General features: G+C 39.4%; 1 protein-coding gene across 2 annotated transcripts in view; it reads left to right on the top strand.

The window, feature by feature from the left end:
- Cchl (Cytochrome c heme lyase) overlaps window positions 1–25,951 on the top strand; it is a 96,150-nt gene extending 70,199 nt beyond the window's left edge. For both annotated transcript variants that reach the window (XM_067150642.1, XM_067150647.1), the window contains exons 4-6: window positions 413–532; window positions 19,891–20,123; window positions 25,614–25,951. In XM_067150642.1, the coding sequence (XP_067006743.1) occupies window positions 413–532; window positions 19,891–20,123; window positions 25,614–25,848 (588 nt within the window). In that variant the 3' untranslated portion in view covers window positions 25,849–25,951. The remainder of the gene's footprint in view (window positions 1–412; window positions 533–19,890; window positions 20,124–25,613) is intronic.
- The last annotated feature ends 1,703 nt before the right edge of the window (window positions 25,952–27,654 follow it).

Here is a 27,654-nt window from a genome sequence, read left to right as displayed (position 1 = left end):
TGCACTTACATAATGATCTTCACCTCAGAGCAAAATGGTGCATGCAAATAAAGGAAGATTACCAACCACCCATCATTTTGCCCAGTGGACTCATACCTAGCATTAGAACTCACAGAGGAAGGTTATTGTAATTTTGCTTCTTTTATAGTGCCAAATTCATTTTTTTTTTTTTTTTTTTTTTTTTTTTTTAATCCTTTACTGATCAAGGGCTTGGTAAAGGTTTGTAATAAGTCGGTATGGTATTCAGTAGTGTGTGACTACAGTGTAACTTCTGATTATATTGAATGACATAATGAGGACCTTAAAATGATGATTGTGATAATGAAAAAGGAGTTTGTGAAGTAATATTTTTGTTATATAATAATTCTGTCTCGCATTTCTAACTTTTAACACACACCTTGATTTGTTGTAGATGCCAGCTCCAAATCAGTCACCAGCTCCAGATCAACCATTTCCTCTTCCAATAGATCGAGAGAAATCCACTATACCAAAGGCTGGCACAGACGATGTTTGGGTTTATCCCTCCCAGCAGGTATTATGATAATCTAACTCAGCTAACATATTGTGAGATCAGGGCTGTAATTTCATGGATTAAATCTTCATAAAAGATTATGCTTAGTGGTCCTGCAATATTTGTATTGTTTTTGTGCTTATATGATATTAGTTATTTACAGTAGAAGTCTGCTATAGTGAGTATGGCATATAATGAGAACTCCGTTGTAATGACAGTATTTTCCTGTCCCTTGAAAATTCCTTATACACTGGCGAAAAAAATATCCAAACACCATGATATAAGAATGTAGAAGGCGGGAATGTTGGCAATATATTTGTTGAGGTAACCTATTTAATTGTTTAAAGGTACAAGACCGAGGGTTAATATCCACGAGAGAATAGCCATTGCATGTGCCATGCTGGTCCATTAATAGCCGGTGTAATCGCCTGACTGTTGAATGTAGGCATGTAAACGTGCATGCGCTGTGTCATACAGGTGTTGGATGTCAGCTTGTGAGATGGAGTTCCATGCCTGTTGCACCTGGTCGGTCAATACAGGGACGGTTTATGCCAGTTGTGGATGACGCTGGAGTTGCCGTTTGATGATGTCCAATACATGCTCGATTGGGGACAGATCAGGGGATCCAGCAGGTCAAGGCAACATGTCGACACTCTGTAGAGCACGTTGGGTTACAACAGCGGCATGGGGGTGTGCATTATCCTGTTGGAAAACACCCCCGGGAATGCTATTCATGAATGGCAGCATGACAGATCGAATCACCAGGCGGCCGTACATATCTGCAGTCAGGGTGCGTGGGATAACTACGAGAGTGCTCCTGCTGTCATAGGAAATTGCTCCCCAGACCAGAGCTCTCAGTGTATGTCCGTGTGTCGACCCTGCAGCCAGGCGGAATGCAGGTGCTCACCTGGCCTCCTCCTAACCAACACATGGCTATCACTGGAACCAAGGCAGAACTGGCTTTCAGTGGAAAACACACCGCACCTCCACTCCATCCTCCAATGAGCTCTCGCTTGACCCCACTGAAGTTGCAGACGGCGGTGGTTTGGAGTAAGTGGAATGCACTCCGCAGGGCATTGGGCTCGGAGCTGTCCTTCAAGTAACCGATTTCGAACAGTTCGTTGCATCACTGTGGTGCCAACTGCCGCTCAAATTGCTGCTGCAGACGCAGTCCACTGCTCCACAGCCATACACCTAATACGGCGGTCCTCCTCCTCTGTGGTGCCACGGGGATGTCCGGAGCCCGGTCTTCTTGCGAGCGTACCTTCTCGTTACCACTGCTGCCAGCACGCATGCACAGTGGAGACATTCCTGCCAAGTCATTCTGTAATATCGCAGAAGGAAAATCCACCTTCGCGTAGCCCTATTATACGGCCTTGTTCAACCACAGTGAGCTGTTGATACTGGCCTCGTCGTCGTAAAGGCATTCTTGAACCACTCACTGTTATTCCGTCCAATCTTACAGGTACAGATAATTAATGCTCTCACACAGTACAGCCCGTATTTAAAGCAAGCCTGATGTACAACGTCATGGGGCCGCTACTAACACCACACTAACGCGATTTGCAAGAAATTTGAATCAGCATCATCTTTCAGATGTATAAATATGCCTACCAATGTTTGTTAATCTAGCGCAAACCCTTCTTGGTGTTTGGATATTTTCTCCACCAGTGTATTAAACTGTTTACTATCGTTTAGTTTAGTTTAGTTTAGTTTAGTAATGTTTTATTTTACCTGGCAAGATTAAGGCCTTCAGGCCTTCTCTTCCATCTAACCAGGAACTGAAATATACATATGTTGCATTGTATTACAATAACTACGTCTAATACAAATTAAATTAATAATAATACAAGAATGGTGAGATTACATTAAGATGAAATGAATTAAGATTAAATTAATAAATTAAGATTAAGTTAAGATTAAATTAAGATTAAATAAATCAGACATAAAAAGGGATAAATTCTTAAAACTAATATCCTACACGTAAAAAAAAAAAAGGCAGTACATAACATTTGATTTTAAAGACAAATCGGATAAAAATTTTAGACTCTCTACCAGGACATCCATAACAATAGAATGGTTGTAAGTAGCAGCATCAAGTTTACAGATGATCCTTACTGGTGCATAAAATGTCTCCAAAGTGCTTCCTTGAAAGTGTGAATAGCGCTTAACCCCCTGATATTTTCGGGAAGGAGGTTCCACTCACGGCAGGCAATTACTGTGAATGATTTATCATAGATGGCAGTTCTGTGGGTAGGTAAAGCAAGGATGGAATTATTAGTGGATCTGGTGTTAAGACTGTGATAAGAGGATAAGTATTTGAAATATGAAGTAAGGTAAAATGGTTGTGAAGAATGAAGGATTTTATGGAGATGGCATAGGGAATGCACAGTGCGACGGATCTCTAGTCGGGGCCAAGATAGATGGTGATATGAAGGAGTTACGTGGTCATAGTACCGTAGGTTACAGACGTATCTCACACAAGCATTTTGACCACGTTGTAATCTGCTCAATAACTTGCCTCGAGCGTCTCTATAAATCGCGTCACAATAGTCGAAATGAGGGAAAACCAGACTTTCTACCAACATTTTTTTTAGTTTTTCAGGAAATAAGTATTTATACCCGCGCAGCATGTGCAATGCAGAGAATATTTTCTGGGTGATGTTCGTGATATGCGTTTTCCATGACATGTCATCATCGAAAGTAATGCCTAGGACTTTTACTGATGACGTGAATGGTATGTTAGTATTACACAACCTTATAGATGGAATCTCTGGTCGATTGACCTTCGTGAGTAGTTTTGGGTATCCAAGGATGATGGCTTGCGTTTTAGCTGGGTTTAACCTAAGCCCACATCTCAAAGACCAAGAAGAAAATGATGTTAGATCCTGATTGATTTTGTCTATGGCGGAAAGTATTAGATTTGGAGATGTATGGAGGTACATTTGTACATCATCAGCATAAATATGGTATTTGCAATGCGTTAGGTTTTGGGAGACATCATTAATGTAAATGGAAAAAAGAAGGGGTCCTAACACTGACCCTTGGGGCACACCACACTGCACAGACCGCCAAGTTGATTTGTTTATTCTATCTGTAACACACTGCCGACGGCCATGCAGGTAGGAATGCAACCAAAGGAGGGCGCTGTCCGAGAAATGGAGGGAATACAATTTCGAGAGTAAGATGTCAATGTCAACAGAGTCAAAAGCTTTGCTCAAATCTAAGAGTATTAAAACTGTCACTTCCTTGTTGTCCATAGCTTCTCGGATGTCTTCTGTGACCTTCAGTAGTGCCGTTGTAGTACTGTGTGCTTGACGAAAACCAGATTGTAGTGGGTCAAATAAGTTGTAAGTCGTCATGTAGTCTGTTATTTGTCTATGAGCGATGAACTCTAGCGCTTTGGATAAAGCAGAAAGTATGCAGATGGCTCTGTAGTCAGATGGTTCAGAAGGGGAAGCTACTTTTTTTAGAGGACGTATAATGCCCGCTTTCCATATTTCGGGAAATGTGCTGTCTACAAGGGAAGAGTTAAATATGTTAATTAGTGCAGGTAATATCACATCCAGAATAATTTTTATCATCTCTATTCCTATCCTGTCATTTCCTTTTGCCGTTGATGTTATCCGATTTATAGCAAACCTGACTTGTGAGTGGGTTGCTGGACGGAAGTAGAAGTTTTCTCTATCTGTTCGCGTCTTTGCATAATTCCCGTCTAGAACTTCCTGTTTCAGCGCTGCATTTAATGTGCAGTTAGATGAAAAATGATCGTTCAGTTTTTCCAAGGGTATATTTATTTCGTCATCGTCTCGTCCTTTGGTAATTCCAAAGCTCTTTATGGATTTCCACAACACAGCTGTTGAAACATTTGGTTGAATTAAACTGTGGGCGTGTCGTAGTTTCGCATTTCTAATCTGTTGGGTCGTAGCGTTTCTCAGCCTCTTATAGTTCAGTAGATTGTCAGGAGTGCAATGTTTCTTAACTCGTCTATAAGTAGCATTGCGTTCAGCCATTAGTGCTCTAATCTCATCTGAGAGCCAGGGAGCTGGCTTCCGCGTAACTCGAGCCTTCTTTTCAGGGGCGTGTCTATCATACAGTTCAGTCATATGTTGATTGAAGAGAGTTACTTTGTCATTTATGTCTTTAAGTTTAAATATGTCATGCCATGGCACTGCAACTGCGTCTTGTAAAAGTTTAATCTTATCAATTCTTCGTAGATCTCTATATGAAATTATTTTCGATTTGAACTTGGGACTTTTAATAGAATAGGCCATAAATATAGCATCATGTCGCGATATACCCGGGACACTAATTTGACCGTGATGAAGAACTAATTCAGGTTGGTTAGTGGCAATGAGATCAATTAAGGTGTGTGATGTGTCTGTGTGATGTGTAGCGTTGAGAGGGAGAAACGTTAAATTGCAAGCTTTAAATGATGTTAAAAGTTGGGTTGTCTGAGGAGAGTTAGGTTCAAGAAGGTTTATGTTAAAGTCGCCCATTATAATTATATTTGAGTAATCAGTGACTAAATCTTGTATTTGAGTCTCTAGATCGCATAAAAAACCCGCTTTCGGTGGCTTATATACTACACCCAGAAGACATTTAACTTCACTCACAGTTATTTCCAGGAACATGAACTCAGGTTTTCGCTCGTACGGACCTGGAGACCTACAGATTATTTTAGGGCGTAAGCTGGTCATAACATACGCAGCGGTACCCCCGGAGGGCTTATTTAATCTGTCGGATCTAAGAAATGTATAACCCGCCAGCTGCAGTCTTTCTATTGCGTGATGTGGTTTTAACCAAGATTCAGAGATTAATATTGCGTGGAAACTGGGAGGCATAAATAGGGCTTTTATTTCGTCCATTCGCTCCTCCGCAAGGAGGCTTTGAGCGTTTATATGGCAAATTTTTAAAGCATTACTGTACGGAGAAAGCTGGTGGTTAATGATGTCCCTTGTCGACTGGGAATGGCAAGAAAGCTCAGATGACAATAGGTGTATGTTGCCTGCACAGCTGGTTCCAGCGACATTGGGGGAGGGTGGAGTAAGTGAAAGGTTTTGAGGAATGTTTGCAAGGAAGAGGGGAGCCTGTTCGTTTGTCTCAAGTTCGTTATCAGGGGGACTGTAAATTACGTTGTTCTCCGTTATGTTGGAGATGAATATGACAATAATGGGAATGAAATGGAAATAACAATTTACAGCGATCAATACGATAATGGCAATGTGTCAATAATGTAAGTGGAAATAAACACGACAAAAATAAGGCACTGAACCCAGTCTACCGCTACTAACACCAATCTACCACTACGGCAAGCAAAAGTAAGCTATATTACTAATTACGTTCTAATAGAGAGTTAAAGTTAAAAATTACGGTATACTACAAGGTTAACTCTAAAATTAAACTACAATAGAAAGTAACAAAATGTTGTGATCATTTCTCCCGCATATCACTTTAGTTCATTTAACTGTTCCATAGTGCACACTTTAAACTTATTTGATCCTATTTTTATATTGATTACTCCATCAATGCTCCATACCTGGCGTACACCGAACCTCGAAATTGCCTCCTTGAGGACTGCGAGTCTTGTTGCAGTCAGATCCTCTCTTATTGTGACCGCCGTTCCCTTAAGGCCTCTTTTCTTGTGGAAGATTTCACTCCGCTTACGGTAGGAAACGAATTTCACTATCAGAGGTCGTGGCTTCGCACCCAGTCGTCTTCCAATGCGATGGCTCCTGTCAATGTCCCGAAGGTCAAGGTCGACACCAAGATCTCTTGCGATGCTTATTGCGATGACATCGGGATCTTCTCCTTCCTTTTCCGGAATGCCGAAAATACGAATACTTTGCCGGCGCTGGTATTGCTCCAGTTCATCTTGCTTGTTTTTAAAGTCGCTTTTAATTTTTACAAGTTCCTTGTCCTTAGCCTGAAGCTGATCTTGTAATAGTTTGACACTTTCCTTGTATTCCGCTCTTAGTTCCTGGAGCTGCAACATTAGGGGCTGTAACTGTTCGGCTACGGCTACGGCTACGGCCTGCTTAACGAGTTCTTGTATGCTGGCGCCATGCGGCGGGCTGGCTTGGGGAAGCTTCTTAGGAGCCATTATGACAACTTAGTAGTAGAACACTGATAGTTTACTGTAGTTAGCTGCACACGTTGAACTTCAGCACGAATGTAATAACGTCTTTATCACTTCAAGCACGTTGAACTTCAGCACGAATGTAATTCTTTATCACTTCAAGCACTATATCACCTGCAATTTACAATTTTTGCGAGAGAAAGTTTGCGCGCGACTAGCAGCTAGCGGCCATTACTTGTTCGGTTAATGCAAGAACCCAATCACTGATGCATCCATTGTTACGAGGGAGTAAGTGTGCATTTTATTTCTAACTGGTTTGATGGAAAGCGGTTTGGGTTTAGGAAAGTGAGACTTAATTTATAGGACTTAATAACTCGTTCATCTTCGGTATAGTTTTCTCGCCTAGTGCACTAGCAACCTCTCTTGTCGACACTTGAACTCGAAGGCGATGTCAGAGTCGATTCATAGACACTCGTCAACTGGTGTTCTGTAAACACAACTCGAAATGAAAGAGAACATGTTTCCATAATAAATGTTTAAATAACATGGCTGATAGTAATAGTTAACTCATTAGAAATAAAGGCTGAAGTAAACAATCACTTAATTTTAATACTATGAACTGAAATTAACTAAGAATGTGATGCCGCAGAGTGGATGACTTAATTTCAGAGGTGAATTTACACAGTAAAACCTCGTTAGGATGTTTCTGCAGAGGACAAAGAAAGAGAATGTGTTAAGCGAAAAAATGTACTATTGAAAACCCAAGTAAAAACTATCCAACAGTTACATGTAAACGCTCATTGGTTTCCTTTTTTTTTTTTCTCGACGTGCGTGCATTTGATATAGATGTTGATTATGTTGTATATGTACGGGTACAGTGAATGATACAGGCTATCTACGGTTGCTAAATATGAGATGAGAGTATCAAAAGACATGAAAAGGATGAGAAAGCAAATGCGAAAACCTTTTTACTGGGGATTATTAAATAATTAACAGTGTATTAAAAAGTGTGTAAAACAACAGACAATAATTCACATTTGCACTGGGGCCTATAAAAGTATCAGGGCATTGTTGCAGATCACACACTCTCTCTAAAACGCGTTATATTTCGGACCAGTGGGTTATTAAACATTTTTTCTGGTCACATTGTTCGGCCATGAATTATTTGTAGGTTATACTTGGCTATGTGCAAGAGAATGACTGTGACCGTCATCTTCAAGGCGACACTGCGACGTCACTTTGATCGATTCGAGTCGAAACCCGAAGGTGCAAGTTTCAGCATATGCACCTCTGTTGAAAGATGCAGATGCCTGTCCAATTGTCTCCATTAGTCAGCAATTCCACGTCATTTTCAATATCCTTAACCATATCACAAAACAAATGTGCACCACGCTAGTCAACTTCACACGATTATGTTCCTAATCCATACATAGGCTATCACGCAACAGATATTCGCTACTATTCACTGTATCATTCAACGTGGAATAAATTTCTGAATGGAATGTGAATTACAAGCAAAAACAGGCTTACTAGGTTATTCAGCAATATCAATTAAAACCGGTGACCATAACTGAACTTTCCTAAGGCTAATGGGTTGCTTTCCAAAGGTGTAATTTACCCTGTAAAGTTGAGGAATTCGTGGCCATTTCCCATTTTCGCATTCTTTGACCTGCCTCATGTGGCGAGGGCTCTAATCTGTGTTGGAAATAGCGTTCCTTTCACAAGTGATGTCAGAAAACATTTTCAGGGCAAGTAGTGAAAATTTGTGACGCTATAAATGACATAATTTTTATATAGATTTAATATGACTTGAATCAGGACTTCGAATTTATGACATGGTAAGCGAGAAATTGTCTCAATGAGGAATGCCCACGAACCTGCTATGCTGGCGTAGCAGGGGGGGGAGGTGATACTCTCATGTGGCGCATCCCAGGTGGCGGATAGGGGGGATCCTAACCAGCTTGCCGGCGGGCTTGAGGGAAATAAAATACCTCTCGCGGAACAAACACAAAACCCCCCCCTGTGGGTGGGCGATGCAGAGGAAGAATACACCCACAGTATCCTCTGTCTGTCGTAAGAGGCTACTAAAAGTGGCGACCAAGGGATAATCCAATTAGAACCATGAGACTACTTGTAATTAGTACCATCACGCAGGGAACACCATGGGTCGCATTTACTTGCGCATAGTACCACTATGTTAGGTACACAATAGGTTTTTGTTTAGTAGCAACAGTGAGTGAATCAGGAGGTGGGTCCTACAGTACCTGTATTTCGTACCCCTATATGAGCGATACCATGGTTCTGCCTTACCTATGCTCAGTTCCCACTATGTGAGGAATTCCATGGGGTAGTACGAGTCCCTGCGGTTAGTCCACTTATGTGAGGAACACCATATGTTTGCGTTGCCTGTAAATAGTGCCACAATGTGCGAAACACCATAGGTCTGTTTTGCATGTGTGCACCTGTGAATAGTACCATAATGTGTGGAATACCGCGAGTCTCCACTACTTTTGATTATTACCTCAACATTACACATAGCATTGTTCTACTTTCCTAGCAATAAATACCATTATGAGGGGCCATGATCTGAATTTTGGACCAGTGTCGACTATAAGCCTAATCGTTTTAGCATCGTGCTATAGAAGCAGTCCCTTGGTCTTTAATACTCTTGTTTTGTGCCAGCTTCTGTGCTGTGAGGCACTGTGGGTCAGATCCATTGATCGTTTAAAATTCATATCCGTCCATCCATTCATTCTTTGTCCTCACGCTTTGAATTCTGATCAGTGGAGGATTTTGGACTTTTAAGTTGTAATTTCATTTCGTCTCATTTCGTACCATTAGGGCCGATGACCTTGATGTAGAGGCCCTTTAAACAACAAACATCAATCATCATGAGGAATGCACTAACGAGGTTTCACTGTATTTTCTCACATCTGGTTAAAGTCTGGAAAGGCTATTTCCATGTAAATTTATAGCGAAAAGTTTATCATTATTCAGCTGGCAGTTAAAACACGTTTTCATGATACATATGAGGTTATGTTAGGTTAGGTAACACTGTTTGAATAAGAAAACTGAAACATTTGCCTCAGAAGTCACTGAAGTGTCATTACTCCAATGAACATACACATTCACAATGTCTCGGAATTAAAAAAGCAACTAATTAATAAACTGTAGTATGAAAATATACAAAAACACAATTTTTAACAATCTGGTTGCTGTTGCCTACCATTTTAATGTATGTGAGTTACCCCCCACACACTTTTTACGAAAAATCAGATATAACAACAATCTGCTTTAGCGAGTAAATTTTTCGCTGTTGTGAATTATTTCTGTAATGGACTTCTACTGTTTTCGGACCAGTGGGTTTTTAAACACTATTTTCTTGTCACACTTTTAGACAATGAATTGGAGGTTACCCTCGGCTATGTACGACCGGGAGGAATGACTGACCACCATTTTGAATGTTCTTTGCCCAACTCAAGTTGTCTAGTCGAAACTCGAAGGTGTGAGTTCATCATTCGCGACCTCTGTACGCTTTAAGATGCGGACGCCAGTCCACTTTCTGACAGATTTTAATTTTGTCTTCATTAGTAAGGAATTTCATGACTTTTTCCGTATCCATAACTAGGCTATCACAAGAAAAAAAAAGTGCGTCACGCTAGTCAGTTTCACACAATTATGTTCCTAATCCAGTTATTGGCTATCGTATCAATCACGTGACAAATATTTGCTATAAAAACTATAAAAAATGATGGACGAGATGTATACATGACTAGAAGGTGCCCTGAAAAGTTCAGGGAATGTCGTCGAAATAGGAGTTTATCTAAAAAAAATGAAAGAAGATATTCTACGTGCGGTGTCAGCAGAACCCGTTTCATTGATAAAAACCGTTCTGTACGTTAGGAATGATGAAATTGAGAATACCCAAAGCAGAGATGCCAACTATTACGATTCAATACGAATCACACACCACAAATTATGATTTTTTGTTGATTTTTAAATCTAAGTGTATGAAGTGTTCAAAAGGATACACAAGGCGGCTTGAATTCTCAGAATATTATTTTCGGATTTCTCAGTAATAATTTATACCCCTTTCCTGTCCCTCGTTTAAGAATATTTCAAGTTTTCACACGCCGAACGCAGTGTGTGCTTCCAGTACCGGAAATATAGGCATCTGTGAAGTGGTATATCTTGCGGAGTTGTTGTCTTTGTTCGTCACATGATCAGATTGCCATGCAAGTATGCGAATTCTTTTGTCTTTGTTTTGGCGGTAAAGTGGTGACAGACTCAGTTTAATTGTGAATACTGTGTGCGTGACTGTTGAAGAAGTATTTATTGCGATTTTGGTTGCCAAATTTACATTAGAATATATGCTAATCGTGTGTTACGAAATGCGAAAGGTTTGAAATAACGAAGCGATTTCTTGTGCAGGAAAATACGTGTGATTACGTTACCGTGACTAGTGACGCTAGTAATAAATATAGTTGAAAAATTTAGGGAGGTATACTCGGAAGAATGGCCCTGTTTAATGCGTTCCTCAAAATCTCTTTCACACGTGTTTTGTAGTGTGTGTAGCCGCGGTGTTTCGGATGCGCATGATGAAGAATAACAAGACTGAATTTCGTGCTAATATGAACTCCGAACTGTTAAGTACTCTGTTAGTGCAGAGGATGCACATGATATGAAAAGAAAAAGTATGTTACCAGTGTACGTTTACCAAACAGCAACTACAAGCTTTAAATGATATGTATGATCACGAAGAAAAACATTCTGCGACCCCCCCCCCCGGTGCCCTAACGGCTGCATTACGAATTACCTTTCTTGAAAGTTGGCATCTCTGCCAAAGCGAGGTTAGGAGAAGTAAAATTGTCGACGTGCAAGGAGAAGACAACTCAACGAGTAGCACCATCTGTCAACATCACGCAGCAACAAACTAATGGCAATCGTCTATCAAATTCTGTTGGTCACCTGTTTTAGGCGCAACATTCAACTAACTCGATACAGATGACATTACCTATGAAATACATAAACACAATTAAAGAACGAGATGACATAACATGCATATCAAATAAGCTAAACGTTCTAATGGAAGTTAATCAATGTCTAAACCAAAATACGTTGATAATAACTGATATAATAAACACATGAAATGTCAATTAAGAGCCATTTCACGCAAACTACGGGGAGAGTTATCACAATATTGACCGAAGAGATTCACAAGTATAACAGCATACACATGGGGAAACAAAATAAATTTTAATCAAATAAAAACCATCTTTGGGACAAGAACTAGAAAACAATGATCTTGAATCTGGAAAAGAAGGCATGGCTATGTTTAGATAACCTAAAGAAAAACACAACTACAGAAAACGTAAGACTTTACCTTGAGAAAAAGGAATCAAAGGTAAAATAGATTGCTAAGAACTACTTATCCAGGGAGACAAAAAGGCCTTCAGAATAGGATGTCTGTTCAGTTTTCTCACAGACACAGAATGACTAGTTTTCTGGCCAAAAGGAGTAAGGGTAAGAAGATTTCGTTTTTGAAAAATTCGAGACAGCAGTGGTGCAGAATTATAATAAACATGTAAATGTTTTATTATGGGACATCGAAGGTTTGCGTAATGCGATACCATTCATCCCAACAGAAACCTTGACAATGTATGATGCTATCGTATTAACAGAAACCTTTCTAACATTAGAATATACTATAAAAGGATTCAATGGAATCCACTCTTTTATTCGCCAAACCTTAGGTATACCAACAGGTGTTTCCATCTTTCTTGAACCTTCTCTACGATTAATAAAGGAAATAATAATGGATTAAAACACACTTATAGTTATAACAAATTATAATACAATAATAGGCACATATGCTCAACCTCAGATGACTAGATGATGTCATTGAACGAATAACAGAAGCTTTAACAGGAACGATGATTGATAAACGAGTATTTTTCAGGCAATCTCAGTGCATGAATTGATAAACCGAACAATCAAACAGATCTAATCCTGGATACACTAGAAGAAAGAGGATATAGCCTCATTAACAAACCTGACATGTTAACATACATAGTGCCAAATGGCACTAGCGTAATAGACCTTGTTATAAATTGGGTGCTGTGCTGGTTCTTGGGTGCTTTGAAGGTTCGAGAGAGGTTGTGGTGTCTGACGGTGACAATCGTTTGAAGGTTGTCTTTCGGCGACTTGAAGAATTGATGAAAGAAATGAGGGGATGGGATTAAAAGTTTATGGACATGTTATTAGAGAATGATGGGAGTGAAGAAAGTATTCTAGAAGAACTTCGGAAGGTTGAAGAATGATAAAAATCATTGTTATCCGTATTGAAGATACTGAATGTAGGATGCTAAAAGGTTTGTTTTGTCACCTATTCAATACATATAAATTTTACAATTTAGGAATTTATTATTGATTCCACTTGAGACATGTTTCGCCCTTCATTGAGGGCATCATCAGTCAAATTATCTTCTCAAGGCATAAATTAGGTACCTGGTTAGTAGTTGACATGCACAAATTAATACATATTATTAATACACTCAAATTGAGGACACGAGTTATTATACACATTATAAAAATTAAGTAAGAGAAACAGTTGTACAATAGTGATGGTTGAACATACAGGTTTATAGAATAAGAAGTCAGCACCAATGCGTAAAATTAAAATAGTAGAGTTCGGCAGTGGTGGTCTGGAGAACAGTTGATGCAATCATAGGAAAATATAAAGTTTTAAAAATATTTACATTATAACAATCAAGGGAGAAAGGGTGTAGTGCTCGGCGTCAATGTTTGTAACCAAAAATTAATGTCAATGGTTGGTAACTATACAGTTTCTGTGTACAGTGTTTATGCTACTCGCTTGGAATTTAAACTCCACGGAAAATCCTAGTCTCCAGCGAAAGGTCGATGTGTCAGCTCAGTTCAAACTATGGCCTTAACACGGTGTGGTAATAGAATCCTTGGCGTATTCGATGATAATAATAATAATAATAATAATAATAATAATAATAATAATAATAATTTGTACCGCCCTCTACCTGCAGAAATGTTGTCATGAGGGGATCATGAGTTCGTTTTTACCTTCTGAATGACGAGACTACAATATTTACATGCCTGGAAACATTGTATTTTGCAATCCCATTCACGCGTGGGTTTTTCAGCTTTTTGAACTGTGAGAAACTGCCACTGACAGTCGTTGCACGAGAGCAGAATCATATACTTATGTTGTAAGTCTCCATGTGCCTCACACAAATTGCTTTATGAAATAAAAATAAACCTTGCTTCTCTTGCCTCTGTATTCATCAGTAATCTGTAGGTTTTACATGGTCAATAAAGGAATACATAGGTATGGTACGTAATCAAAGTACAGCTATGTAAAAGGAAGTGATTTCGTTTGATGCTTCACTATTTCAGAATGAAGTACTTGTCAGATAGACGCATGTCGTTAATGATACGCTGGTTGTGGGGAGATGGAGAACGCAGGCGGGAAAGGGGAACGGGACGTGCGGAAGGATACTTTTCCTAAGCTCTTGAGTTGAATTTCAGTATAGATACTTCTCCCATCCTCGACCGGATTTGAACCCGGAATGCTGAACAGGCCAGTCGAATAATTATTGGCAATGATATCAACGGATATTTCCATGATAATATAAATATAAAGACGTCGTATTTTTAAATGTTCCATTCTAATGTTGAAATATATGTAAAAATGGAGACCAATCATCTGGAGATAGACTGATAAAAGCCTGGGAGGAAGGGGATTCAGGAGTATGTCTTATGATATTTGAGCCGATAAAATTACTGCTGAGCTACCTTGGAACAGTATTTAATATTATACCAATGCTGTCATGATTCCTGTACAGCGCCTAGCACAGAGCAAGAGGGTTGATTGTGTTGGTAGTAACACCAGCTGTAATGTGGCAACACAGTGCTCCCACACCTTGCTCGGTGCCAAGTGCTGCGAGCTGTCAGAACATGCTTGTTGTTTTAATAGGACTGTAAATGCACAGGTGGGAAACAAAAGACAGTGAAGGGAAGAAGTAGTCAGACCGTATAGATAAGGGAAACGGAATGAAGAAGGAGAGAAACTAGTTGAGTTTTGTGAGAGGAATGGAATGACTGCAGGCAACACGTAGTTTTGTATGAAAAACAGCAGGAAAATTACAATATATGGCTGGGGTGACAGAAGAATAAAATCGGTAATTGATTACTTTCCCATGAAAAGGACAAATCACAGACAGTTGATGGATGTAACAGCTTTACCAGGAGAAGCATTCAGTGGAGATCATAAAGTTGTGATAGCAAAAGTGAGAGTGGGCAAAGTGGAAAAAATTAAAGGAGATAAGAGATAGTAAAACAAAAGCATGGAAATTAAAATATAAGAATGCACAGGAAGAATTTCTGAGAAAAACTGAAACAACAAATTCCCGTTACTGAAGTAGGAAACGTGGAAGATGAATAATCCAACTTCAAAAGGGCATTTGTAAGTGGGGCAGAGATTGCCTGTGGGCAATTTCCTACTTCAGTAATGGGAATTTGTTGTTTCAGTTTTTCTCAGAAATTCTTCCTGTGCATTCTTATATTTTAATTTCCATGCTTTGGTTTTACTATCTCACTGTGGGAGAGTGAAGAAAAATAAAACACTGTAGTGGAATGAGAAGGTGAGAGAAGCACTGAAGAAAGAAAAAAAGAAAGCATGGCAAGAATGCAGTAGAGATTTAGAAAAAGAAGAAAGCGAGCGGAACTTTCTCGATAATAAACGGAAATGCAAGAAATTGGTGTGAGAAAAAAAAGAAGAAAAGTCGGGAAGAATTTCCACAAAAGATGGAAGGGGGTGGTGTTAGCAGTAAAAGAACGCTGTATGGAATTATAAAAGAAATCATTTATACAGATGAAAGAGGAAGGTAGAAAGTTGATAGCACATCCAGAAGTAATAGAGAGAAGATGGAAGCAGTATCTTGATAAAATGCTGAAGCTGAGAAATTGTGCAGAGGAGACTGTAGTAATACGGTGTGATGATTCAACAGTAGAAGATGATATAACCATGTTTGGAGGTGGAATTAGCAGTATGTAAAATGAAAATTAGGAAGGCATCAGGGATGGATGAAATTAGTGTGGAAATGATAAAGGCTGCTGGACCTGCTGTACTACAAAGGGTTTACAGTTTGTTCAAGTGCATATGGAAACAGAATCATGTGCCAGAAGCCTGGGGATGGGAATAATAATACCAGTCTGTAAAAAGGGGGATGGACAGAAGAGTGTGATTAGAGGAATCACACTTTCACAAGTGACAACATTACTGGAAAGGACATTAGAGAGGAGAATGACAAGAAAGGTAGGAGAGTACAAGAGGAACAGTATGACTTTAGAAGTGAATACAGTGGACCCAATCTTCAGCATGTGGTAATTAATGGAAAAGAATTGGAAATATGAAAGTTCCTGATCATGACATTCAGAGATCTAACAAAGGCATACGGTAGTGTTCTCAGAAAAAAAGTTTGGGAAACCGTTGTCAAAAAGGGATGTTGCACACAAACTGTAGAAATGGTGCAAACAATGTACAACAACTTTGTCAGCAGCATATGGACTCCGATTGGAAAGATGAAATGGTTTAGAAATGAAACTAGACTAAGGCAGGGGAGTGTGCTGTCACCTTTATTTGTTTCTAATTATTATGGACAAACTTGTAAAGCAGACAAAGGAAGCATATGGGAATAGGGAGATGAAGTTATTACTATTCCCAAGTGATATTGTGGTCTAGGGAATGAACAGCAAAGAAGTACAAGAACAGTTTGATGCACTGAACGAGAAAATTGAAAAGTGTGGTATGAAAATCAAGAGGAGAAAGGCAAGGGAAAGACATTTTTAAAATTGTGGTCAAAGCCTTGAAATATTTGACAGTTTCAAATCCTTGGGGAATGAATTAATGGCAGAATGCAAGACTGGACATGAAGATTAGCAAGAGGGTGCAGCAGGGCAATGCATCTTACCAGAGTGTAAGTGGACAGTGGACATATCGAGTTCTCAGGATTGTCTGGGAGAATAAGGAGGTACCTGAGGATTGGCAAAAAGGAATAATCATCCCAAATTTCAAGAAAGGTGATAAAGTATTGAACTACAGGGGAATTACTCTGATATCCCATGTTGCTAAGATAATGGAGAGGATACTGGAAAGTAGGATAAGGTTGAGGGTTGAAAATCAGGTACAGGAAAGTCAGTTTGGTTTCAGAAGTGGAAGGTCAACAATAGAGCCCATTTTCATTATGAGACAACTTATGGAAAAGCATTGGGAGTATGAGAATGGTATGGTGATGATATTCATTGACATTGAAAAGGCATATAACAGTGTACCAGGACTAAAGTTTGGGACAGTCTGGTGCAAAAAGACAGGAATTAATAAAAATGATCATGGCAGTGTACAAGGAATGTTGTAGTTGCATGCAAACGCAAGTTGGTTCAAAATCACTAGTGGGCTGAGGCAGGGAAGTGTTCTATCGCCAATCCTGTATACAGTAGTAATGGTTGGCATCATGAGAATAGTAAAAGCAACATATGGAGGAAGAGAAATTAACATCATGTTGTTTGCAGATGATATTGTGATTTGGGGAGAAGAGGACATGAAGGTTCAAGAACAGTTGGATGTGCTGAATGGGAAGATCGAAGAATTTGGATTGAAAATAAGTGTAGAAAACTAACTCTTGTTATGACTGGAGGGAAGAAAGAAAGAAAGAAAAGGTCAGATTAGACTTGTATACAAGCCCCTGGAAGTAGTGGAGACGTTCAAATACCTGGGGATTGAATTAATGGAGAATGCTCAACTGGATGCTGAGATTAGTAAGAGGATTCAAGCTGAAGCTGTTTCTACCATAGTGTAAGGAACACATTATGGAACAAAGATGTGCCAATGGAAGCAAATGAAACTATGTGCAAGATGTATTACGTACCCATAACAACTTATGTAGCAGAGACTTGGACAGTGACAAAGAAGGATGAGAGTCGAATGGACAGGCAGCCGAAATGAAGTTCTTGCAGAGTATGATACAGAAGAGTAGAAGAGACAAAATAAGGAATGAGAAAATCTGGGAAGAAATTGGAGTGGATAAAATGAATGATAGAATAGAGAAGAGCCGACTAAGGTGATTTGGGCACATAAAGCAAATGAGTGATGAAAGAATGCCAAAATATGTGATGGAAATGCAAGGAAGGGGAGGCCATGGATGACCACGATTGAGATGTAAGGACACAATCCAACGCAGTATTATGGAAAGAAACCTGGACTGGGACACAGTGTTTAAGGAGTAGTGGAAAAACCGAAGAAAGTGGAGAGGAACCATATTTGCCCCTACCTGGCTACAGCTGGATAAAGGGAGATAATGATGATGTTTGCAGCTGAGACCTGGACAGTGACAAGTAGGGAAGAGAGTAGAATTCAAGCCAGCAAAATGAAATACGTAAGAAGGATGATAGGAAAGACAGATTGAGAAACAGAGATGTTAGGAAGGAGGTCTGAATGGAAATCCTAAATGAGTGAATTGATAGGGGTAAACTAAGATGGTTTGGGCATGTTAAGAGGATGGAGGAGAAAAGAATACCAAAATAGATGCTGGAGAAGTTTAAAAAAAAAAAAAGAAGAGAGCAAGAGGGAGACCTAGAATAAGGTGGATCAATTCAACAAAGAGGAGTGCAAGAAGAAGAAACCTGGACTGGGACAAAATGATGGAAGAGGATTTGTGGAAGGAGAGGAAGAAGACCTGGCAGGAGCTGGATAAGGGGAAAGGAGAGAAGCATGTCTCTGTTGAGTATTTCTCTACAGTTTAAAATATACAAGAGTCTAATATTAACCCTTTTGCTCTCAGGCTATTTTCACCAGTCAAGCCCAAAACACTCAGACCATTTTTCATAATTATGCATGTTAAAATATAAAAAATGGCTGTATAAAGAAATCCCCAAATAGAAAATTGAAAAAATTCACAATAGTACACTATTCAGTATAGTTTTAGGGACAAAATATCCAAAATTGTTCATGGCATATTTTACTACAAAAAAAATTGTGAGAAAATATATTACAAAAAATAAAAATTGGTTTTCAAATACTAAAAAAAGTAATTGTTCTTTAGTGATATTGTGGCAGTCATTCTGAAAATAACAGCATTTTATTCTGTATAACATGATATAATTTTGTTTTTTTGTGTTCTTATTTAGTTATGAGTTATAGCATCTGATGTAAAGAATTGTACACGTGCCTTCCGGAGTCAGCATTTGTGTTTTGGAAAATATTCTCCCATCATCACTACATGTAAAATCCGAATCACTCTTCTTCTTTATCTACAGCTTTTCCCACACTTGTGGGGTCGCGGGTGCGAACTGTGTCGCACATATGGATTTGGCTCTGTTTTATGGTCGGATGCCCTTGCTGATGCCAACTCTATATGGAGGGATGTAATCACTATCATGTGTTTCTGTGGTGGTTTGTAGTGTAGTGTGTTGTCTGCATATGAAGAGGAAAGTGTTGGGACAAACACAGACACCCAGTCCCCGGGTCAGAAGAATTAATCAAAGGCAATTAAAATCCCCAACCTGGCCACGAATCAAAACCGGGCCCTCTGAACCGAAGGCCTCAACGCTGACCATTCAGCCGATGAGTCGGACTAAAATCCAAATCACTATCAGCTGTAAAGTCACTGTCATCGTTTAAAGCCTTATTTAGCCTAGAACTTGGCCCAGCCATTTAAAAAAATTAGGCCTACTCGTGGCACGAAAATCTAATAACACGAAATGTCAAACTAAACTTCACTTGAGAATGTTGAATATAAACAAAATATAAAAAACAATAAACTACTATTAAAATGGAAACAATAAAACGAAGGAAAACATGTATTTTGAAACTTAAAGGAGACTGTACCCGCAAGCAGCACACTTCAGCTCGCCATGCGGTAAACATACGCGGTTTGATAACTTCATTTGTTCCGAACAAATGAGCTTAGTGTCTCTTGTCTCTCGAGAAATGTATAAATTAAATCCAAAAGCTACTATTGCTGTCTTTTCCTGACAGGTTCCTTTAAGGTACTAACACAGCCATCCGAACACAGAGCTGATAGATCGGCACGCTGAATGTTTTAAGCAATACCACTCGAGCCGATAGATTGGCTTGCTGAGCGTGTAAGAGTTAAACACTAATTTTCTTCACATCAGTTGAAGAGAGAAAGAGAGAGGGTGTGCGTGCGTGTGTGCGTGTGCGTGCACGTGCTTATTCAGAAAATTAAATTATGCTTTTATCTCTTTGTAGATGTTCTGGAATGCTATGCTGCGTAAAGGCTGGCGGTGGAAGGATTCAGAAATTACTCCTAAGGATATGGAAGACATCATTCACATTCATAATGCGAACAATGAAATGGCATGGCAAGAAGTATTAAAATGGGAAGCTCTTCATGCACATGAGTGTGGCAATCCCAAGCTTAAGAGTTTTGGGGGTCGTGCGAAGGATTACTCTCCCAGAGCTCGTATTAGGCACCTGATGGGGTAAGTAGAAAATTCTCAGAATTATCATGAGCAGATTCCAGGTGCCAAATGCCTGGTGTTTTACACACATCTATAATAACCTTAAATTGTTCTTTTTTCAGTTTCCATCTACATAACTTTTCCATCCTTGTCACAAATATTTTCTCAATCTTCTTGTAACTCTGTCTCCTTGTGCAACATTCTGTTTTTGTTTGCTTTTCTTTTCCTATCAGTTGTAAATTTGATTTCACAAATCTCTCCCTTCTATGGGCTTTGTCCATTTTCAGTTCTACAAGGTGCCTCTTGCCAACCGAGGTAAACAGATTTGCTCAACCCCTTAGTCGGGATATTGGACCTTGTTTATGAATCAGTCAATGACCACCAATGTGTATTTAGGGCTGTTGCCCAGGTGGTAGATTTCCAGCAGAACCGGGTAAACAAAGGAAAAAGAAAGGGACAAAGAGATAAATACAATTTTAAAAGACTAAGAACCCAAGACAAACACAAAAGGAGAAAAGGAATGCAATGGGTCAATATAATTAATGAAGAAGAAACTAAAGGATCACAAAACAAGAAAAAGATGCTATGTCAATATGCCAAGAAGGAGAAATATAAAGAAAACAGCCGGGCTGAGTGGCTCAGACAGTTCAGATGCTGGCCTTCTGACCCCAACTTGGCAGGATCGATCCTGGCTCAGTCCTGTGGTATTTGAAGGTGCTCAAATACGTCGGCCTCATGTTGGTAGATATACTGGCACGTAAAAGAACTCGTGAGAGACTAAATTCTGGCACTTGGCTTCTCCAAAAACCATAAAAGTCATTAGTGAGACATAAAAAAATGTTGTTGTTTTTTTTTTTTTTAAATTAAAAACAGAAGTACAAAGACAATCTCCACATCTTCATACACTGCTGTCTTCAGATAGATTGGCTCTCTCCTCATCAATCCCAGTTCTTCAACATCCATCTCTTCTCTGCCCCTGATAAGCTTATTTCTGCTTCCCAGCCTCAGATGACAGTGTATGAAGATGGAGATGCCCTTTTATGTTTTCTTTCTCTTTCTCCTCCTTCCCTCACTGACCTGGCATTGTGTTTTGCATTTTATGTGCTCCTTTCAGTGTTCCTATCTTTCTACTGTATATGGCTTCATTTGCTCATGTTGTACCTTTCCATAACTTTTTCATACCTTATATCCTTAGTCCGTTGGGTTTTTCTTCTTTGTGATTGTTCTGTGTTCCTAGCATTTCGCCATCTATACCATCTATGTTCTTAATCTTTACGTCTCATCCTTTACCCCTTGTTTATCTAGCTTTCTTCAATCCTGTGCTTCCCACATCAAGACCAAAGATCTATCAAGATGACCCCTGAATGAGTGTTGAAGTCCACCCTCTTGATGAAGCTAGGAGGTAGAAAGGAGCTTGTCAGAAGCTAAGAAGAAATGGATGTAGTAGAACTGGGTTTCATGAGAGAGCAGTCTATATAAAGACAGCAATCTATGAAGATGTGGAGATTGTCCTTGTCTTTTTGTGTTTTCTTTCTATTTCTTCCTCTTCCCTTACTGGCCAGTAATTGTATTTTTCCTGTTTCATTCCTTTCTTTCTATATATAACTCCCCTTTGTCATTTATGATTCTCCATGAACCTACTACACGGTGTAGCTGGGGGAGAGGTGAAACTCCCACGTGGTGCATCCCAGGTGGCGGATAGGGGAGTCCTAACCGGCTTACCGGCGGACTTGAGGGAAATAAAATAGGCTACCTCTCGCAGACCAAACACACAACCACCTGTGGGTGGGGGATACAGACGAAGAATACACCCACGGTATCCCCTGCCTGTCGTAAGAGGCGACTGAAAGGGGCGACCAAGGGATGATTGTATTAGAACCATGAAACTACTTGTGATTAGTAGCACCACGCGGGGAACACCATGGTTCACTTTTACTTGCGCGTAGTACCACTATTTTAGGTACCAAATAGGTTTGTGATTAGTAGCACGCAGGAGCATCGCGCGGTCAGCCTCCCATTTAGAGTGCACTGACGGCTTTTACAGTACCTGTGATTAGTACCACTATATGAGTGACACCATAGTTCTGGCTTGCCTATGATTAGTACCCACTATATAAAGAACACCACGGGATAGTATGAGTCCCTGTTATCACACTTATGTGATGAACACCATAGGTTTGCGTTGCCTGTAAATGGCACCGCAATGTTCAAAACACCAAGGGTCTGTATTACATGTGTGAATTTCATTACCTGTGAGTAGTACCATAATGTGTGGAATACCGTGAGTCTGCGCTACTTTTGATTAGTACTGCACCATGACCAATACCATGGTTCTACTTTCCTAGCGATAAGTACCATTATGAGGGGCCGATGACTTGTATTTTGGACCCCTTTAGATTGCAAGCATCATCGATTCAATATTGTGCTTTAGAAGCATTCCCTTGGTCAGTAATACTATTGTTTAACATCATTTTCTGTTAATGTGAGGCACTGCGGGTTGGATCCACTGATTGTTTTAAATTCATATCTATCTATTCATTCTTCGTCCTCACGTTTTGAATTCTGGTCAGTAGAGAATTTTCGACATTTTTTAATTTGTCATTTCATTTCATCTCATTTCGTACCATTAGGGGCCGATGACCTAGATGTTTAGACCCCTTTGAACAACAAGCCTCATCATTTATGATTCCTGGAATGTCTTTACTGGAACCTGTTTCTGCCTTAAAGTACCTATACACACCCTTCCATTAAAATTAATATGGGTGTCAATTATGCTTGCCATTATATTATCCTTAGCTGACCTTTTCCTAAGTTCAATTACCTATAGTTCGTTTAGTCTCTCCTCCCTTTCACAACCATTCCAGTATTTCTTTTTAACTTGCAACTATTTCTTAAACTGTTAATTTCTTTGTTATGGCAGGTCCCTACCATTCCTTACCACCTTTAAAGATATCTGTTTTCATACTTCTCAGTAATTCCTTTAAACCAATCCCAGGCTGCTTGTATTTTTATTTACCATTTTCCTTTGATCATATACGAGGGGGGATCATATATAAACAGAATTTTATTTTTTATTTAAATTCATTTACTGGAAAACGCAAGGCAATTACAATTTATTTTTCCACATAGCTTCCTGCTTTGGAAATGCATGTGTGTCAGTGTATGGGCAGCTTTTTGACGACCTCATCGTAGAAAGAACAGTCGTGTCACCAGCCAGTTGCGCACGAAGTCTTCCGCACTCTCGTCATCTTCAAATCGTTGCCTTCCTAGAGCTTCTTTAAGCAGTCCGAACAAATGGAAATCGCAGGGCGATAAGTCCAGGCTTTAAGGAGGATGATCAAGTGTAGTCCAGTGCATTTCCTGTAGCATTGCTGTGGAGGAGGATGACCTGTCAAATCGATTGGTCTTGTCTTTTGCGGCGATATGCAACCCTTGCCTTGTTCAACAGTTCGCAGTAGTAAGCAGCATTGATTGTGCGTCACTCATGCAAAATAATCAATCAGCAAAATGCCTCGCCGATCGAAAAAAAGTAGTTATAAGAACTTTGCTAGCTGACAGTCAAGTCTTGGCTTTCATTGGTACTGCCTCCCCTTTCTTCCACCACTCCATACTAGCTTGTTTGGATTCGGGAGTGTAGGGGTAGACCCATGTTTCATCGCAGGTGACGATCCGACTCAAAAATGCATACAGGCTGTTATAGATGTGTTTCAATAACTTCATGAATCTAACATACGAGTTTCTTTAACTTAGATATATTTCTTTCGACAAATAATATACAACTATATTGTACTATTTCACTCATATCAGCTTTTAAAGGCTTGATACTTGAACTTTTTAAACTTTTTCATTGGGTTTCCATAAACTTTTGGAAGCACAGTGCCGATCGGCACATATGTCTTGCTGCTCTTCAAGAACCTGCTCCATATTGCATTTACTTATTTGATCTACGACTTCTTCATGATTTTCGGAACTATCAACATGCAGTGCTGATCCTTAAAATTATACAGTGCCTCATAAACTACAACTGAAAAATACGTATTTGATCCTAGACTTCTTCATAACATTGAAATTTCAACACACAGTGCTCCTTAAAGTGTTTTAGTGCTTCACAGACAGCAACTGATGGAATTTATTTCAACTCCACATTTTGTTTACATGTACATTGTCTTTTATACTTCCTTGTGATCGGCTGATGATGACGAAGAATAATGGTCGAAACTGGTACCAATTATAATTAAGTAGGAATGTAAAATTTACATTTCTTATTTTAATAGTATTGAAAGGTTGAACCATCATATATCTTCTTTCAACTTAATAGTGATCACAGCTCCTGCACCAAACACAAGAAATCGATCGCCATGATTGACAAAAGCAAAAACCAATACACTCGCTCGTTTTGTAAGCGCAGGGACGGGCGAGCAAGTTTTAAGTTGTTGAGGGGGATGGGGAAAGGTCATTTTAACTATCCCCTGTGTACACAAAAGTTTGGCCAATTGTTCACATCCCATTATTTCTGTGAATAGACAGGCACGCAGTTCCTAAAACCCCATCCAGGCATCCTTTGAAGTTTTGTCTAGCAAGGAGTCAGTAACAGTTGCAGATTGTAATGCAGAATCCCTCTATTCAGTTTATCACCACATTTAAAAAATAATAATTTTAATTTTAAAAATTCAAAGACATACTTTGTACCATGTTCAGTTCGAATCTGCCGTGAATCGGACAGTGTTTAACTGCGCTTCCACTGTACATCTATAACAGCCTGTATAGCTATTGTAGACGAATGGGCCCTGCTCCTTTTATAATTTCCACACAAAATTCATCCAGTCCGGCTGCTTTTCCCAGTTTCATTTATTTGATAGTAGTTTCCACGTCTTATATTTTGATTTTGCACTCTGATTTTATCACTTCACACGCAACCTCTTATCATCTCATCTACACCCTTTCACACATTCAGGATTTCCTTCCATCTTTCCCTACCAAGCAAGCCGGCCGTGCAGTTAGGATTGTGCAACTGAAAGCTTGCATTCGGGAGATAGTGGGTTTGAACCCCTACTGTCGGCAGTCCTGAAGATGGTTTTTCTTTGCTTAAGCCTTAATTTTGGCCACATCCACTTCCTTTCCACTCGTGGCCTTTTCCTATCCCATCATTGCCATAAAACCTGTCTGTGTTGATGCAATGTAAAGCAAGTTGTAAAAAGGAAAGAATCTCTTTTCGTTATGTCCTCTATTTGTGTTCTCTTTTTTTTCTTTAACCTTTTACCTGCTTCGTGTAAATTCTTCCTTTTCTCTTCCTTCTTACAAGCCTATATAGTATCCTTTTACTGCTATACACATTATCTTCCAACTCTTATGTAAATCCTTTCCAGCTTTTCTTCTCTTTACTACTTTCTTCACTCTTCTTTTCATTTCCTGATAGTTTCTTCTTTCTTCTGTTTTATCCCATACTTGCCATGATTTCTTATTTTTCCTTTACCCTCTCATTACACCGTGCTTTTATTTTTAATGTTCCAGTTATGAGCTTCCATTCGATCGCCATGATTGGATCATTGATCGTTGTGGAAAGGAAGTACGTTATATTATTGATTATTATGATGGTGGTTCTGTTAATCCTGGGAACTACACATTTGCCTTGCTGGATGTTCGTCCTGCTATGGATTCCTGGGACAATATTTGGGACCGCATGAAGGTGGCTTACTGGAGATGGGTGTACAGCAACGAAGAAGAAGGTGACACAAATAAAAAGTGATAGTAATCTGTAAGCAATGTAGTAATAGAGTTGTATTATATTTCGTACTTTTAGGATGTATTTATTTCATGTAAATTTATCATTAAATTAAAAGTAAATCATTTCTAATGTTATTTCTCTTGAATACTTTTGCTTCTTGTAAACTGTAGCCTTTTCTATGGATAGCATGTTTTTCTGTTCATTGAATTCCATAGAATTTTAGCCAGTTTATAGTTCTTTATTCGTACTTCACCAACAGATCATCATATTCGTTTCATGGTGAGTCAGTTTTGATATTTCTCTTGGTCTCCCATATCATCAGATTGTTATTTGAGTAATGGAAAGGAAAAACAAATGCAAATAAAGTGTTTTTCCTGTTATGTGTTCCTTTAGATCATTGTTTGAATATCATATTGCAATAGTGAGAATAAATTGCACTTTTTATCTGTGTGTTGGCTTCACCTTTTCTGAAGGTTTTTACGATCTAAAATGTTGAACTGAGTGGCTCAAATGAATGTTGATCTTAACCCTTTGGGCTCCAAGCAATAACACACCTCATTTTACTGCTCCAAGCAATAACACGCCTCATTTTACACCAGCTCCAAATTTGTTTTGACAGAATAGTAACTTATGGTCATGCATACACAGTAATTAATAGAATTACAAATTCTCAAATCTGAGGATTATTTTGCATACAAGTATCTATTTAAATAATGTCAGAAGGTGATATTTTCCAAAACAGACCCCTGGGTGAAGTCCTGGGTTCCTAGAACAAGTTTTACAAAAGAAAACGGTTTCTTTTCTGCCCCCTTTCACCTTCCTAATACTTCACACAGCACAGCCCTTATACGTGCTCTGTTCATTCTTCGCAATGGAATGGTATCCTTTAAGTTTCTCTTCCTGGTCGGCAGAAGATTGTTGACCACATTTTGCCTTGTTGATGTTCCGAATGTCACCAATGAGCTCCACCAACATCACCTCCCTATAGCGAAGATAAGAAATATGTTGCTTGTTTCTCTTTGCTTGCACCTGGTTGTGCAGAATAAAACTGTTCACATCAGCAGCTACCAGAGGTTAAAAACGTAATTTCACACCAGGCATATGCTGGGGCTGTACCTTAATTAAGGCCACGGCCACTTCCTTCCAACTCCTAGACCTATCCTATCCCATCGTCGCCATAAGACCCATCTGTGTCGGTGCGATGTAAAGCCCCTAGCAACAACAACAACAAAAAAAAAACATAATTTACACCACCACTTGTATGATTTCCCCATGAAGGTGTAACTGACACTATAGTGATCAGCATGATCCACCGCTCCCATATGCTGAGTACAGTCGGAGATGACTGCTGGCTTCTCAATTTCATTTACTCTCCCTCCCCTAGATTTTCTTGTCACCAGGTTAGTGGAAAGTACTCAACATGCGAACAGTCCTTTTGTCCTTCCAGACCAAGTACATTACATCCTTTTCTGAATTCTGATATGCTTTCACTTCATGCTCTGAGAGCTTCAGCTTGTTTGCTTGCTGTGGTAAGCCTGTTCTGTTAGATTGCACAGTGCCTATCAGATGAACATGCAGCTTTCTTGTTTCCTTCGCTAGCTCAATACTGGTGTAGAATCTATCTGTGTACAGGTGAAATCCAGATCCATTTGCACTTGCCAACAAAGACTGCAACAGTTATAGTACCACTCTGCTAGTGAAAGTCAATTCTTGTCATACTAGACGTTCTGTTGTCGGCTTGCCATAGTAAGATACAAAAGCAGAAATGTAGCCTGTCTTTCTTTCAGCTAATACATAAACCTCAGACCCCACTTGGTTGTTTTCATC

The sequence above is a fragment of the Anabrus simplex genome, chromosome 1 (genome assembly GCF_040414725.1).
Source record: "Anabrus simplex isolate iqAnaSimp1 chromosome 1, ASM4041472v1, whole genome shotgun sequence".
Lineage (NCBI taxonomy): Eukaryota > Metazoa > Arthropoda > Insecta > Orthoptera > Tettigoniidae > Anabrus > Anabrus simplex.
The sequence above is the reverse complement of the archived record's forward strand: the minus strand, read 5'-3'. Positions and strand labels throughout refer to the sequence as shown.